Source organism: Dendropsophus ebraccatus, chromosome 7, assembly GCF_027789765.1.
Source record: "Dendropsophus ebraccatus isolate aDenEbr1 chromosome 7, aDenEbr1.pat, whole genome shotgun sequence".
Taxonomy (NCBI): Eukaryota; Metazoa; Chordata; class Amphibia; order Anura; family Hylidae; genus Dendropsophus; species Dendropsophus ebraccatus.
Genome location: NC_091460.1, coordinates 135,353,574 through 135,370,850, shown reverse-complemented (window position 1 = coordinate 135,370,850; position 17,277 = coordinate 135,353,574). Strand labels below are relative to the sequence as shown.

At 41.2% G+C, this 17,277-nt stretch overlaps 1 protein-coding gene across 11 annotated transcripts in view; it reads right to left on the bottom strand.

Annotated features, from left to right (window-relative positions):
• Positions 1–17,277, bottom strand: part of BLTP1 (bridge-like lipid transfer protein family member 1) — a 197,891-nt gene that overhangs the window by 113,985 nt on the left and 66,629 nt on the right. For all 11 annotated transcript variants that reach the window (XM_069978550.1, XM_069978552.1, XM_069978555.1 and 8 more), the window contains exons 16-21: positions 15,796–15,893; positions 12,500–12,678; positions 11,855–11,961; positions 8,833–9,038; positions 3,745–3,972; positions 616–753 (exon numbers count right to left, since the gene is read on the bottom strand). In XM_069978550.1, coding sequence (XP_069834651.1) covers positions 616–753; positions 3,745–3,972; positions 8,833–9,038; positions 11,855–11,961; positions 12,500–12,678; positions 15,796–15,893 — 956 coding nt within the window. The remainder of the gene's footprint in view (positions 1–615; positions 754–3,744; positions 3,973–8,832; positions 9,039–11,854; positions 11,962–12,499; positions 12,679–15,795; positions 15,894–17,277) is intronic.

The following is a 17,277-nucleotide window of genomic DNA, read 5'->3' as shown; positions in this document are numbered from 1 at the left end:
TTCAATAGCGAGACATTCAGCATATATTGTAAAATTCGACTGGAGAACCAGAGAGTCGCTTCAAGCCTTGGGTGTTATACAGCCTCTAAGTACCTACACTGGAGAGAACAGTTATAGTAATTCTGTAAAAATCTTCTATTAAATTGACTCCTTTAATGAGAAGGAACCAGTCAGATAACAAGGTATGGAAGCTGGTGGAGAATTCCCCACGGCTTCAGTGCCGCCCTACAGATGACAGACACAGACTGCTTTATGTGGCTAAGAAAGTCATTTCTATATTACTAATAGACTCGCCAGGCGATAACGGGAACCGAATCAGATAATGGGTGACAACTAATGTCATAAAACATACAATCTTATATCTACAATCCTACTGAACCATAATGAAACTAGTGAACCAAGCAGAAGTCTGTGTTATACGTCTCTTAAGAAAATAAGTTCATCAAAACAAACTGTATCAGATGAATTTATTTTATATACTCAAAAAGGAGGAAAACAAGTAGATCAGACACGGAAAATGGAAACCAACTGAAGATGCATGTGAGCAGACCCTGATCTAAGAGGGCGGAGAAGAAGACGGTATGTACAAAAATACTGGGAACAACCTGAACGTACCTGATAGTTATCATTCACAAATATGTACACCGGGGACAGGACAAGCTGAAGCAATGTTTCTTTGTATGTTTTCTTCATCTCAAAGCAGAGTCTCTCAAGAAAACTAGTTGGGCAATCCGGTCCGTCGTTTCCACAGTGCTGAGAACATAGGAAAGTCACATTATACTTTCACACATCATGTAAAGGAAAATTTCAGGTAGCATTGTAAGGCTATGTTCACACAACATCAAAAATAGAGAAAGGCATCTGCCTTTTTTATTTAAAAACTCATCTGTTTTTGCCGCGAATTAACTGACTTCAATGCAATTAACTGACTTGAAGTCAATGGAATGATGGACGTCCAACACACACAATGTATTAAATAATGATCATGACAATTATTTTTGGACATCTTTTGCTAAGACTGGACAATATTTTTTAGTTGTTCACAGAGTTTTATTTAACTTTATTATTAACTTTATTATTAAATTCAATGGACTTTTCAATTAAAGACACATTCAAAGACGAATCAGTCCACCTGATCTAGAATAACGGACCGGTAGCTGTCATTGCACCTACAAGTGGCCAAACAGCGAAATGATGGACTAAATTTTTTCTTTTCAAAAATGGAGAGGAAAAAACGTAGTGGGAACATAGCCTAAGATTGTAACCAGTGTTATTAATGTCACCTTAGTGCTTTTAATTTTACGGCTGACTGCTGGATGTAACTGGGTTAGGACTATGACCACATTTTTTTATAAGGGTATTGGTGGACACTGGAAGCAAGGTTATTTTTGTAAAACATAAACTAAGGGGTGCCAAGGGGTTCATTATAATTGTTATTTATAGATGCCTTCACAGAGTGGCTTGGTACCTGTATAAGCTTCTTCTGCGGCTTTTTCGATCCTGCACAGGCGCTGTGCAATGTAATAGCATTACTATGGGATTCCTCCGAGACCTGCCTCTCAGTCACAGAGAGAGGGGCAGGGAGATTTTGAAGGGCAGGGATTTCCAATGGTGAGAGGTGTTCTAGCTGGGGGCACTGCAGTGCCTCGGTACGCCTCTTTGACTCTTCCCCCTTTGGGGATTAAAACGGTAGATTCTCTAGATAATGCAATAGAGGAGTTTTATACAAGTACCGAGACTCTGTTAACTGATTTTGCAGATGACAGATTTCCTTTAACCCTTTGAGGACCAGGCCCAAAATGACCCAGTGGACCGCGCAAATTTTGATCTTAGTGTTTTTGTTTTTCCCTCCTCCCCTTCTAAGAGCTCTAGCACTCTCAGTTTTCTATTTACAAGCCATGTAAGTGCTTGTTTTTTACAGGAATAGTTGTACTGTGTAATGGCGTCATTCATTTTACCATAACATGTATGATGGAATTCCAAATATATTATTTATGAAGATATAAATAGGTGAAATCGTAAGAAAGAATGCAATATGGTAATGTTTGGGGGGTTCCTGTGTCTACGTAATGCACTATATGGTAACAGCGACATGACACTATTATTCTATAGGTCAGTCCGAACACAACCATATGCAGGTTACACAGATTCTCTAATGTTATATATATTTTTTTTTATGAAATCCTTTTTTTTGCCAATTAAATATTAATAAAATGGGCTTATTGTGACGCTTATAACGGTTTTATTTTTTCACCTACGGGGCTGTATGGGGTGTCATTTTTTCCGCCATGATCTCTAGTTTTTATTAATACCATATTTGTGAAGATCGGACGTTTTGATCACTTTTTATAGATTTTTTTTAATATATAATGTAACATAAAATCGGTAATCTGCGCACTTTTTCCCCTCTTTTCGTGTACGCCGTTTACCGTTCGCAATGACGCTTGTTATATTTTAATAGATCGGACAATTCCGCACGCTACGGTATATTATATGTTTATCTATTTATTCATTTTTATATGTTTTATTTATATAATGGGAAAGGGGGGTGATTTAGACTTTTATTGGGGGAGGGGCTTTGGGGTAGTGTGTTAGTGTTTTGAACTTTTTTTTTTACACTTTTGAAGTCCCTTTGGGGGACTTGTACATACAATACTTAGATTTCTACACTGATGAATGCTATGCCATAGGCATAGCATTGATCAGTGTTATCGGCGATCTGCTCATTGAGCCTGCCTGTGCAGGCTCAGTGTAGCAGATCGACGATCGGACCGCACGGAGGCAGGTGAGAGACCTCCAGCAGTCCGTTTCAACGATCGGGACCCCCGCAGTCACACTGCGGGGATCCCGATCGGTAAGTGACAGGGGACTCCCCCTGTCACTTACACTTAAACGCCGCGGTCGCGCCGTGATCGCGGCGTTTAAGGGGTTAATGACACGCGGCAGCGCGATCGCTGCAGCGTGTCATTACCGGTGAGGTCCCGGCTGCTGATTGCAGCCGGCCCCCACCTGCTATGAAGCGCGCTCCGCTCCGGAGCGCGCTTCATAGCGGGAAAAACACCCAGGACGTAAGGTTACGTCATGGGTCGTCTGGGGACAGACTTCCATGACGTAACCCTACGTCCAGGGTCGTCTAAGGGTTAAAGTGTTAACGTGTCGTTTAAATTTTTTTTGCAGAAATCAATAGTACAGGCGATTTTAAGAAACTTTGTAACTGGGTTTATTAGCCGAAAAATGCATTTTTATCACGAAAAAGCAGTTTGAAGCTCTCCCCCCTGTCTTCATGGCTCTCTTATGGAGAGGGGAGGGGTGGAGAGAGATGAGGCACCAAAACAGGACAACAAAGAGTTAATTTAAAGCTACATCACCGGACTATCTTCTCTTAAGTCACCACTGACCTCTGAATACTGGCTTTCACAAAGCTCCCACTGTGTAATCCTTTGTTCTCTGCTCTCTGCTGGTGACTAATTTCCCTCCTCCCTCCTCCCCTCTCCATAGAACAGACAAGGCTCAACTGATGTAAAAGAGTTGCGATTTCCTGATAATGAGCAGTGAATGAGAGAGAGGAGAGGGGGGGGACCTAGGGGAAAGTCTTTTTGGATGCAGATAATGGCATATTTGCCTTATAAACCCAATTACAAAGTTTCTTAAAATCGTCTGTACTATAAATATATATATATATATATATATATATATATATATATATATATGCATGCCCTACTATACAGGTGCTTAAACACTCACCACTGGTAGTTTGGCATGAACTTTGTAGACATTGAGAAGTACAGTGATATCCCATGGTCTCAGGCTCAAAGGATGGATGGCTTTACTTGTCTGATCACGGTCTCTTTTGTCGTTCTCCATACCTACTGCAGTCCATCCAGAACTGGAAGATGTAGACATGGACAACACAGGACTGGATATGACTTCTTCAAAGTCTGTGTACATGTCATCCTCTCCAAAATAATTTTCCTGAGGAAGAAGAAAAACAGGTGTAAACAAAGTCAAGAAAACACAAAAATACTTGCAAACTGAGGAATACCATGCAGCAACTAAGTGAGCATTACCAATAATAGTATACAACTGGGTAAAGAATAAATGTGTAAAATAAACCAGTTACATTATAGACATCTATAGACAGGGCATTCACATGAGCAGGACACTAAAATGGTTGTTATGGAACATCCTGCTGTGATCAGTGTCCTGTTATACAGCTTTTCACTGCCAACAGATAACAAAAATTAGCTGTACAATGATCGGAAGGAGGACGGGACATATAATTACACAGGGTACCTACAACTACATTGGATTTTTGAATTTATACAATACATGAGCGAGCCTATTTTTTTTCCCATATACAGAGCCAAATGAGGGCTCTTTTGTGTGGGGCCAATAGTACTTTTTAAAAACAACCTTCATTTTATTATAAAATGTACTAAGAAACAGAAAACAAAAATTATTTGTGGGCTAAAATTGTAAAAAAAAAAAAAATGATGAAGCTGAATAAAAGTGCTATGTTATCTTTATTCTGCAGGTTACAGCTACAGTGTTACAATTTAATTTTTTTTAAAATAAAATCAAAAATGAGTTAACTAAAAATTTTAAGGTGTCACTGTCGTTATAACGTTCAAAATATAAATCCACAGGGAGCTGCTATTGTTTCCTCTATCTACTGGTGTCACATGACGCTGTATTGCTATATATATATATATACATATATATATATATATATATATATATATATATATATATATATATACTACAAACACAACAGGAAGTCTCAGCTTAGTTTTAGCCCCCAGGGGTCAGAATAAAAATTGCAAGATATCAGGATTATTTTATAATATAGATAGAAAAATGAAAAATTAGAAAACTTGTCCCCAAAAATTCTTTAAAAAGATGTTTAAACATAAAAATATTACTTAAACAATAAGTCGTTTTCTGATGACACCGTTCTTTTAAACTTACCTTTCTTCTAAATGACTGTCCAAAGCACTGGCTTTTCTATGATTTTTGTTATGGTCAAATCTAGTCAAAATTACCTCTTGAAATAAAAAATGAGATCCTATTGGTGGACCACCAACGATTTCTAAAAGTGACAGGGCTCTATAAAATGCCTAAAATGTATTGGCACTGCACATATACTTCCAATGGAGGAAATCTGACAATATTCTGAGTAAAGGACTATTCATTTTTATCAGTATATTAACAGGAATGGACCGTACTGTCAGCAGTATAATTCTATGAATATACTTTCAACAAGCTTTGCGTAAATTAATAAAACAAGAAAATTCCGCTTTCTTCATTTATCAGCTCCTTTCCTTCCCTGAACCTCATCATTCACTATCAGATCTGTCTCAATAGGGATCAACTCACTGAGGGATCAAGTTACAGTTGCCCATCAAAGAATAGGGTGAGGGAGGAGGGGGAGTAGCTAAAAGAGAAAGAAACACAGAGACAGGGCTGTAACATGTAGTGTGTGTTTTAGGGTCCTAATAGACAAATCGATTTTTAACGATTAGTGAATAACGATAATCGTTGGCAAACAAGATTGTTTATCGTTGACATGAATTCGTTCACCATTTTACACAGAATGATGGCCGTTAGTTGCCATTGTTACAACGATCATTACTACGATCATTTACTTCATCTGATCCCAGCAAAAGAAGGAATTAAATAAATTAATAATCAACAACACACAAACGATTTTTCCATCGTTGTCTGCAATTACACAGAACGATTATCATTTAAATTCAAATGATATAACCATTTTCCGCACGATAATCGTCCAGTGTAATAGGGCCCTTAGACTAATCAGTACTGCTCTATAATGTACTCCATGCTGCTGCTCCTTCTGAAGGTCTGCTATATAGATAAAGGGAAACACAATCCACTGTTTCTGAGCACCAGTGCTGGTCTGATGTTATACTTAGGGTACTATTACACAGGTCGATGGGGGCCCGATAATAACTGTAGACGAGCGCAGATCTGCTAGATCGGCGCTCGTTTACTGGGCCTATTACACGGCCCGATTATCGTTTAACAAGTCCTTGCAGCCCTTGCTTAACTTTATACATTACCTGTCCAGGCTGCAGGGCTCCTCTTGCGGTCTTCTCCCCGGGTCCCGCACGCTCCAGCTTCAGCTCAGCCAATCACTGGCCACGGCGGTCCCGGCCTGTGATTGGCTGAGCAGCCTGTCAGCTCAGACAGGCCGCTCTGAAGCTGGAGCGCACTGGACCCGGGGAGAAGACCGCAAAGGAGCCCTGCAGCCTGGATAGGTAATGCATATCGTCAGCTGCACACCGGCCATTACAAGTAGCGATGCGCGTTCAGCGCCTGACAATTATAGGTTCAAACCTATATCAACAATCAGTTGATGATCATTGTCATTGGCTGATCGTTGTGTTTATTACACGGAGCGATAATCAGCCGAATCGGGCCGATTCAGCCAATTATCGTTCCGTGTAATAGTACCCTTACTTCCACATTATCACACTCTTGCATTAATTTACCATATATCAGAAGATCATTTTGACAGAATTTCCCCTTTAAGAAAACCTGTGATCTAAAATAATAAAAAACTACCAACTAGCTCCTTCTTTGTGATAAATCCCACAATTGGTCATAAGCCATCATTTTTGCGCTACTTGAAGACAGCACCGTCAACTCTTGATCTCGATCCCTCATCTCCATGGGGCTTTCTAATGATTCCGAATTGTTCAATGTTTCCAGCCTTGTGAATAGAATTAATTAGAAACATATTCCACAATAGCACGGCGGTCTTCTGCAGATCAATCGGATACTGCCCCGTGGAGGTGAGTTATTTTTGACTGTAACAGCTTTTGCCAAATATTGCAAACAGATGTAGTTTTGAAGCAGAACAGAAGTAAAAAAAAACGGCCCCGTGGACGAACAATGTGAAGCAGCAGACCGGCGTGTCACAGGGCTTTCGGCTACGAGCCCACCTATTTTAGTTCAAGTCTTAAAATTATTTTCAGGGATTTAAATAGAGCAATTGTTCCCTACAGAGTTTACAAAAATGGATTTGAGGACAGCTGATATGAACAATGCTTTCAATTAGTGTAACACAATTGTGATGAATAGAAAACCTTCATAGAGGTCATAAACCACTGAGAAGAGCGACCCCGGAAAACACTAACCCTGTAAAAACTGAAAATCAGTGAATGGGACAACATGTTCAGAAGACTCTAAAACATTTATAAGGTCATGGGCGTAACTACCAGAGTCGCAGCCATAGCGACTGCTACAGGGACAGTCACATCAGGGGCCCAGTGACCCACTCCTGCAATACACTGGGCCCTCTGAGCAGTCATCATTTGCAGCACCTAGTGTCTGAGCTGGCCTTCATGGTGCTGCAAATGTCCGATTATCTGCAAGCCCTCACGACAAGCACTTGCAGTTAAATGTTAAAGGTTATGACTACATTTGATGGGTTTGTAGTCAGTGGGAGGGGGGCCCAATCAAAATTTTGCTATGCGGCCCAGCCATTTCTAGGTATGCCCCTGTGCAAGGTAGAATATGCATTCTGATCATGAGTGCAATGAGTAATGGCACATAACATACATATTGCCAAGCTTATCGCTGAAAACTTACACACATGAAAGCATCAGTCACCCGGCACCAGATAAAACAGACGTGTGCAAAACTTAGAGCATCAGTGATGAATTTGCTGTACGTTTAGCCCTGACCATAACATAAAGTGGAAAAAGATGGAGCTTGCAATTATGACAAATGGAGGATATAAGAGAGCGAGCTCAATCTACAGCTGTATCTAGTGCTGTAAAATATACATATACCACGCACACACATATACACACACACTATATACAATGGGGGAGATTTATCAAACATGAAAGTGAAACTGGCTCAGTTGCCCCCAGCAACCAATCAGATTCCACCTTTGATTCCTCACAGACTCTTTGGAAAATGAAAGGTGGAATCTGATTGGTTGCTAGGGGCAACTGAGCCAGTTTCACTTTACACCATGTTTGATAAATCTCCCCCAATATGTCTAAATGGCAACTTGATTTTTAAGCTTAGTTTGTATCTATCAAGTTGTTTTTTTCTTCAACAAGCAATCATTGTTGTCCCGTACAGTACGTATAGTCTAAGCAGTTGCTTCCTTAAAGGGGTTGTTCACCAATTTTTTTTCAACTGATGCCAGAAAATGCCAGAGATTTGTAATTTACTTCTATTAAAAAAAAAAAAAAAATCTGAAGTCTTCCACTACTTATCAGCTGCTGTATGTCCTACAGGAAGTGGTGTATTCTTTCCAGTCTGGGGAGCAGGAGATGTTTTCTATGAGGATTTGCTGCTGCTCTGGACAGTTCTTGACATGGACAGAGGTGGCAGCAGAGAGCACTGTCATACTGTAAAGAATACACCACTTCCTGTAGGACATACAGCAGCTGAGAAGTACTGGAAGACATTGATATTTAATAGAAGTACAAATTACAAATCTTTGGCACCTGTTGATTTGAAAAAAAAATAAAAATGGGGGGAACAACCCCTTTAAAAGCTATCTGATTGCCCTGAATGAGTCAGATGAGACGCAGGGAGGTGCAACTAATGGTAGCACTGTTTGTTCTGATGGTTGGTTGTAAATTATTAAAATAGCTGTTTTCCTTTGGAGATGGAACCATGGAGCCACAGCAGGCAGATCTACTCGGGCCCTGCTTTCACTAATTCATGTACAGGGTTCTATGCTTGGAAGCCGAGTGCTGTACATCAACCAAGTGGGGCAGGGAGGGAGGAGGCATATGCATAAAAGTAATATGAACTATACAGCAATATATATATATGAAACAATACCTTTATGGACAGAAAGGCCTTGAGGAGGGGTCCATAGAAAATAACTTGGGAGTCCGGACAGAGCTCTAGTTCCACATGCAGCTTATCCGGAGGTAGTTCTGAAGGATCCACTGCGGGCCTGCTTAAAGCAGTGGGGGACATGACTCTCTCTGATGCTCTCTGACAAGGCCTCAGCATTGAAAGCATGGATTCTTCCATTTCTGACACTGATAACAAAAAAAGGGAGCTTAGAGCAGTAAAATGAGTCAACTTCTAATCACTCTGAGGGGAATTTAGCATTAGTAACCATAGTAAATTGCTATTAATTAAGCAGAAGGGGAGGCCACGCCACAGCACAGGGCAGACCCAATAGAAAACCATGTCTGCACAATAACCTGCAACTTTCTGCCTTCAGAAACCCAGGCCTTTATGTTTACATGTTTACAGACACTGTCACTAGGTTTGTGCATCTTAGGGTGGTATTACACGTAACGATTATCGTTTGAAAAATTGTTAGATCGTTCGGATTTGAACGATAATCGTTTAGTGTAATAGCAGACAACGATTAAACGACCAATGAGAAATCGTTGGTCGTTTAATAGAATTTGGACCTATTTTTATCGTTGTTCGTTCGCAAATCGTTCGCATGTAACAAGACGTCGTCCGGTCGTTCGCAGTAGCGGTGAACACAGTGGCGACGACAGGACGCACGCAATAACGATCATAAGTAACGATCATCGTTCCGTGTAATTGGGTGAATGATTTCAGGCCGTTCGCCATAGCGGTTGTTTGAGTTCGTTTATCGTTAATCGTTGATCGTTGAAAAATCACAGCATGTGTTCAGGGTTCCACGGGGCTGAGGTTGACAACATTTCTGACTCCCACACATGGCACATGAATTTGGGAAAATGGATCAAAAGCAGTCGAAATCAGATCACATTCAGCCCACTGAAGTCTATGGGCCAGTCAGCAGCTCATTAAGTGTTGCATCCCTTTTTCATGGAATGTTAACATACAGTCCAACAGCGCCCTGAACCATGGTTACCAACAGTCCCAGTTTTGTCAGGACTTTCTGGGCAAATTAATGTCCTGGGAAGCCCTGCCAAAAGCCCTAGAAATCGTCACAGCACCGCAGCCTTCACAGCACAGACAGCACATGGAGGCCTGGAAGCTGTGTGTACATCAGTCTGTGCACCTGCAGTCCTGGGAGCTGTGTGTACATCAGTCTGTGCCCCTGCAGTCCTGGGAGCTGTGTGTCCATCAGTCTGTGCCCCTGCAGTCCTGGGAGCTGTGTGTACATCAGTCTGTGCCCCTGCAGTCCTGGGAGCTGTGTGTACATCAGTCTGTGCCCCTGCAGTCCTGGGAGCTGTGTGTACATCAGTCTGTGCCCCTGCAGTCCTGGGAGCTGTGTGTACATCAGTCTGTGCCCCTGCAGTCCTGGGAGCTGTGTGTACATCAGTCTGTGCCCCTGCAGTCCTGGGAGCTGTGTGTACATCAGTCTGTGCCCCTGCAGTCCTGGAAGCTGTGTGTACATCAGTCTGTGCCCCTGCAGTCCTGGGAGCTGTGTGTACATCAGTCTGTGCACCTGCAGCTGCAGTCCTGGGAGCTGTGTGTCCATCAGTCTGTGCCCCTGCAGTCCTGGGAGCTGTGTGTACATCAGTCTGTGCCCCTGCAGTCCTGGGAGCTGTGTGTCCATCAGTCTGTGCCCCTGCAGTCCTGGAAGCTGTGTGTACATCAGTCTGTGCCCCTGCAGTCCTGGGAGCTGTGTGTACATCAGTCTGTGCCCCTGCAGTCCTGGGAGCTGTGTGTACATCAGTCTGTGCCCCTGCAGTCCTGGGAGCTGTGTGTACATCAGTCTGTGCCCCTGCAGTCCTGGAAGCTGTGTGTACATCAGTCTGTGCCCCTGCAGTCCTGGGAGCTGTGTGTACATCAGTCTGTGCACCTGCAGCTGCAGTCCTGGGAGCTGTGTGTCCATCAGTCTGTGGCCCTGCAACTGCAGTCCTGGGAGCTGTGTGTCCATCAGTCTGTGGCCCTGCAGCTGCAGTCCTGGGAGCTGTGTGTCCATCAGTCTTGTGCCCCTGCCGTTGCAGTCCTGGGAGCTGTGTGTCCATCAGTCTGTGGCCCTGCAGCTGCAGTCCTGGGAGCTGTGTGTCCATCAGTCTGTGCCCCTGCAGCTGCAGTCCTGTGTCTATTTATCTGACAATGTTTGTTTTGTGCATATTATTGTACTGTAGCTGTGAGACCTCCTTCATGCGACACATGGGGCACACTAGAAAATAGTACAGTTTACAGTATATAACAGAAAACGTATTAGCAGCCAGATCTAGCAGTGTACGCTCAACGCTGGATTGCCAGAGGTTAAATAATACCCCCGGTGATCAGTTTCCTGTCACACAGTGTCATTCGGGTGCTACGAAGCCTTTCAAATCTCACTGGTGCTCACATGACCTCGTCTTCGCATCTAAAGACGCCAGAAGTCAGTGTCTACAACTACAAGGCATCTCCTTGAGATCGCTCTCATAGAGATGCATTGAATACACTGACTTCTCAGTCTTCATAAGTCCTGGAGAAGGAAGAGATGTGACGTAAGCACCAGCGGGATCCGAACTGCTTTGGAGCATGGCAATGACACCATGCTACGGGAAACCGATCATCACGGGTGAATATACCAGGGAGCCTGCAGCGGGGGGGCTAATAAAAAAGCAGAGTGCTCCTTTAAATACACAAGTGCAAAAAAAGCCCAAGACACAGCAAAAACTGCGTCCTGTTTCCATAGCAGCACCCAGGCCCTTGTGAAGGGCCCCCGGACCTGCCATGGGTGTCTGAGTACCCAGCCATGGTGAAAGTAGAATGTCCTGCACTACAGCCCTACTGCAGTGTATTAGAATTAGCTAAATTGAGCACCAAGCTGGGGAGTGAAGCAAAAAGAATACCACTTTCTTCAGGACATACATCAGCTGGTAAGTACTGGAAGAAAACTAAATGGCGAACAACCCCTTTAATGCCACAAAATATACATAGATAAAATGTTTAGTAAACTTACGTGACTGTTTTAGTTGTTCATCAGCCTTTTGGGGATATATTGGATGCCAGGTATAGTCAATATTTAACATAACAGAGGGAACTGTCCAGCACTCCACCCACCCAGACCTAATAAACATATAAACAGTAGAGGATGAGACTGTTATAGTACATAGCAAGACTGAATCTGCAGAAAAAAAAAGAATAAAAGGGATTGTCAGGACTAGTAAAACATGCTACAAAAATGCTACAAAGCCTATAAGATTCTCCTGCCAGCTACCTTTTGGGGGCTCTTCTCTCTTTATTCAGCCTGTATGACCTGCTTACAAGGTTTGTCACCTCCCTATCACTAGTCTGAGCTGGTGTGTACCCCTTCTCTCTGCTTCTATCTCTAACACAAGGAGCATTTGAGGGATTTCTCTTTCTCTGAATAACAGCTAAATGGTAGGACATTTTTTATAAAGACTATATAGAATGTTGATTTATTCAGGAACCAAACCTAAAATAAAATAAATCAGGGCAAGGTGTCCATGGCCTTTAAATTGTTCTGAAGTGCAATACCAGACCACGGACAGGTGGGAAACGGTAACTGGATAAAAGCAGCCATGACTTTCTAAGCCTGAAAAAACTCTTTAAAAAAACACTGTGGTGGTAAAGAAAGTCTTACCCAGCTTTTGTCACATTTCTCCATTTTGGTTTGCAGTTTTTTTGTCCACTTTGATTCTCGGCTGAACTGCAAGAGTCGGGGCTAGTTTTATTTAGATGACAGTCTTTTACCAAGGTAAGAAGTGAATATTTACTGGGGTGGCAGTCAGGTAAATATAAATGTAGGTCGACATCTCCTCCCTAGAAAGAAAAAAAAAAAAAAAACAGTACAAATATAACATTGTATCTGGGCCCCCGATGACTTCAATAGCTTTTATGTAGAAAGAAACATTTAATGAATCAACATTACATTGAATAAGAATAAATGCAGAATCTGATGAATTCAGTGACTGTCTGCATTGGGAACATATATGTATTTACAATAAATACACCTACACTAAGCTGAAAGATTGTATTTACCACCTATATCACTAGGGTGGAAACCAAACCATTAAAGAGTCACTGTCGTTTTTTTTTTTTGCAGAAATCAATAGTCCAGGCGATTTTAAGAAACTTTGTAATTGGGTTTATTAGCCAATATTAGCCATTTTTTATCATAAAAAATCAGTTTAAAGCTCCCCCCTGTCTTCATGGTTTTCTAAAGAGAAGGGAGGGGTGGAGGGAGATGAGGCACCAAAACAGGGTAACAAAGAGTTAATTTACAGCTACATCACTGGACTATCTCCTCTGAAGTCAGCACTGACCTCTGAATACCGGCTTTCACACAGCTGCCGCTGTGTAATCCTTTGTTTTCTGCTGGCGACTAATTCCCCCCTCCTCCCCTCTCCATAGATTAGACAGGGCTCGACTGATGTAAAAGAGTTGAGATTTCCTGACAATGATCACTAAATGAGAGGGGGGACCTGGGGAAAGTCTTTTTGAATGCAGATAATGGCATATTTGCCTAATAAACCCAATTACAAAGATTCTTAAAATCACCTGTACTATTAAAAAAAAAAACACGACAGTGACACGTTAACCAAAAACACCTATTGTTCCCACCCTCTAAATAAAACACACGATACAGAAATGAAATAATTGCATCTTTATTTGTGATTATCCATGTAATATATTAACACCCCCCCCCCCCCCCATAAAAACAATGATGATCTGGGCTCCCTGTCAGCATGTAAACAGTATATTAATACATCATGATAGACATATAGATCAATGGCACTGGGAGACTTATCCGAGGCGGAGGTGGGGTCCGGTGTGTGGGTCACTGTGTATGGTATTGCATATGACAGAGAATCTCTATTGCATGTTTGCACTAATAGCTTAGTATGGCTTGTAGTCTATACACAGCCCTTTATTATATAACACTTTACTTTTGGCAGCTGATATATAATTTTTGAATGCACATGCACTTTATTAATTGGAAGCAATATCTCATTGGAAGCAATAATTAACGTGGTATTCCAGGAAAACTCACTTATCTCTTATCCACAGGATAGGGGGAAAAATAGGAGGTTGCGGGGGGCCCGACCTTTGTACCCCCCTCTAATTCCGTATCAGGCCCGCTGGCTCTAAAATGAATAGAGCCGTGGGTACAGCACTCGACCCGTGGGTCTTTTAGTTCCTATGGGTCCGATGGAAAGAACTGAGTATAGCGCTCTTTCAGCGTACTTGTCTCTTTCCGTCACTCCATAGGAATTAATAGAGCTATGGGCCATGTACTCTACCCGCAGCTCTATTCATTACAGAGTCGGCAGAGCTCGATATTGAGATCAGCGAGGGGTACAGAGATCAGACACACCGCGACCTCCTACTCCTGGATAGGAGATAAGTGAAGTTTTCCTGCACAATCTCTTTAAAATGTCCCTGTCGTTATAACTTTCCAAATATAAATCAACAGTAGATGTGATATAAAGCAAATTTGCAACTTACCTTCATTAATTTTATTTTTAGTTATCATGGAAAACACAACACTTCCTGTTTTCTAACTTTTTTTTTCTCAAAAACAGGAAACAGTCAGAAAACAGGAAGTCCTGTGTATCCCAAACCATCTGAGCGCTCACAGAGAGAAGGCAGTCATGTGATTGAAGGACACATTGAGCCGTAAGTCTCTGTAAGTAAGTAAGTATAGCTGTTATATAGCTGCCTTCAGGAGACTGGACCTGGATACAGTAAGTATAGCTGTTATATAGCTGCCTTCAGGAGACTGGACCTGGATACAGTAAGTATAGCTGTTATATAGCTGCCTTCAGGAGACTGGACCTGGATACAGTAAGTATAGCTATTATATAGCTGCCTTCAGGAGACTGGACCTGGATACAGTAAGTATAGCTGTTATATAGCTGCCTTCAGGAGACTGGACCTGGATACAGTAAGTATAGCTGTTATATAGCAGACTTCAGGAGACTGGACCTGGATACAGTAAGTACAGCTGTTATATAGCTGCCTTCAGGAGACTGGACCTGGATACAGTAAGTATAGCTGGTATATAGCTGCCTTCAGGAGACTGGACCTGGATACAGTAAGTATAGCTGTAATATAGCAGACTTCAGGAGACTGGACCTGGATACAGTAAGTATAGCTGTTATATAGCAGCCTTCAGGAGACTGGACCTGGATACAGTAAGTATAGCTGTTATATAGCAGCCTTCAGGAGACTGGACCTGGATACAGTAAGTATAGCTGTTATATAGCAGCCTTCAGGAGACTGGACCTGGATACAGTAAGTATAGCTGTTATATAGCTGCCTTCAGGAGACTGGACCTGGATACAGTAAGTATAGCTGTTATATAGCTGCCTTCAGGAGACTGGGCCTGAATTTCTGGTAAGTACAGCTTTGTTTTACAACATAATAAAACAACAAAATAATGAATGTATATTGCAAATTTGCTTCATTTCACATCTACTGTTGATTTAGATTTTAAGTTACAACAACAGGAACACTTTAAGCTAATTCTGTATATAATGATTATTATAATACCATGTACCATTATAAACATTTTATGATCAGTCTCCTGATGCAATTGACCTATATGTCAATCATGATGTATTAACATACTGTTTACATGCAAATAGGGACCCCAGATTATCATTGTTTTTGTGGTTTGTTTTTAATATTTTACATGGATAATCATAAATAAAGATGCAATTAATTCATTTCTTTATCATGTGGTGGGAAAAATAGGTGTTTGAGATCTGTATTTACAGTCTGTCATCTCTGAGCTTTATCCTAATGCTATAAGTACATTATATATACAACCACTGTTACACTTTCCAAATTTTTTTGTCCAAACAAAAAAAAAAAAAAAAGTTTTTTTTATTTTCAAGTTTCTTGGCAGGTGAATATAAAGGCATTGCTACTTACTCTTAAGGAAAATCTAGTACTGCAGGTACTTGGAACAAAATCAGTAAATGGCAGCGCAAAATCAATGTTTAATGTTTCTCCGCAGGCGGCCAGATACACTGGAATAACAAAAACACTGTATAAAATGAAAGGAAAAATCTATACAGAGATATTCAGCACTCAAGAAAAACGAGGGTAAGAAAGGAAACACCTTGTATACGTCCTATAATAGCACACATTGGCTGCTATTGATTTACTATTCATTATGGAGAGGAACACAAGTCTACAAGCACCTTACAGCAACTATCTAATTCAGGACAATACCAAGAAAAACACTGCAATTATAATGAAAAACGCTGATAAGCGAAAAGAATTTAGAGCAAATTATTTGTGAGCACAAAAAAAAAAACAGTAGCGGGAATGGAGAGCGAAAGGATTTTGTATTTATCGTCCTTTTGAAATGAAAGCTGCTTTGGCTTTTGGGTTGTTCGGCACACTGCTATATTCTCAGGCTGAGGTTGTAGCTGTCAGCCCACACATTTTCATTACACTCATAGGACTATGTTCCTGATAGGAAAGCAAATGAGTAGTTTCCCAGATATGTGGCCTATAGGGTATAATGAAATAAAGATAACAATGGCCATACCTCTACCCTTGGAGAATAACTAGTATATTTTTACCTGGAGAAAAACCCCTGAAAAAATATACTATACTAAAAAAAATTGGTGGTGCTTCTAAGAAGGAAAATCATCATTGAACACATTATGTCACATCTTAAAGGGCTATTTCACTCAAACACAACTTTTGATATGTTGCTGCCTATGGTGAAAACAACAATTTCTTCCATACTTGTATTCAGTCTCCTTCCTCCAGTTCTGAGCTGCTGCTGTCTGCTGAAAACACAAAAATCTATGTGTGTCTCAGTCTCCTCCTCCGCCCTTCTGAAACAAATGATGTAAACAGGTCCCTGGTAGGCTTTATCTGCAACTTTGTAGCTTTTTTGTAATGCTGGGAGGGTTATTATGAGGTCAAGTTGCTAAAGAACTCACTGTGATTAACCCTCCCAGCATTACAAAGAAGCTATAATGTTGCAGATAAGGTCAGGCATTTGTTTACATCCACCGTTTTAGAAGGGAGGGGGAGGAGGAGGAGGAGACAGAGAGAAAAGATCACACAGAGATTTTTGAGTCTTCAGCAGAGAGCAGCAGCTCAGAACTGGGGGAAGGAGACTGAATAGATAATATCAAGTATGGAATGAATTGTTAGTCTCATCATGGACAGCAACTTATCAAAAGATATGCTTGAGTGGAATACCCCTATAATTCCCCTACACGGTATAAAATGGCAGAACTAAAAGGTACTCGGAGTCAATTAAAGTAACTTAAAGATAACATAAAAACAACATAATATACCAGTTTTCGCATCTTTATATATTCTTGTGAATGATGTGTTAGTTTGTTGTTTATTGTTCATGTAATTATTGTATTATTAAATCACTGTCGT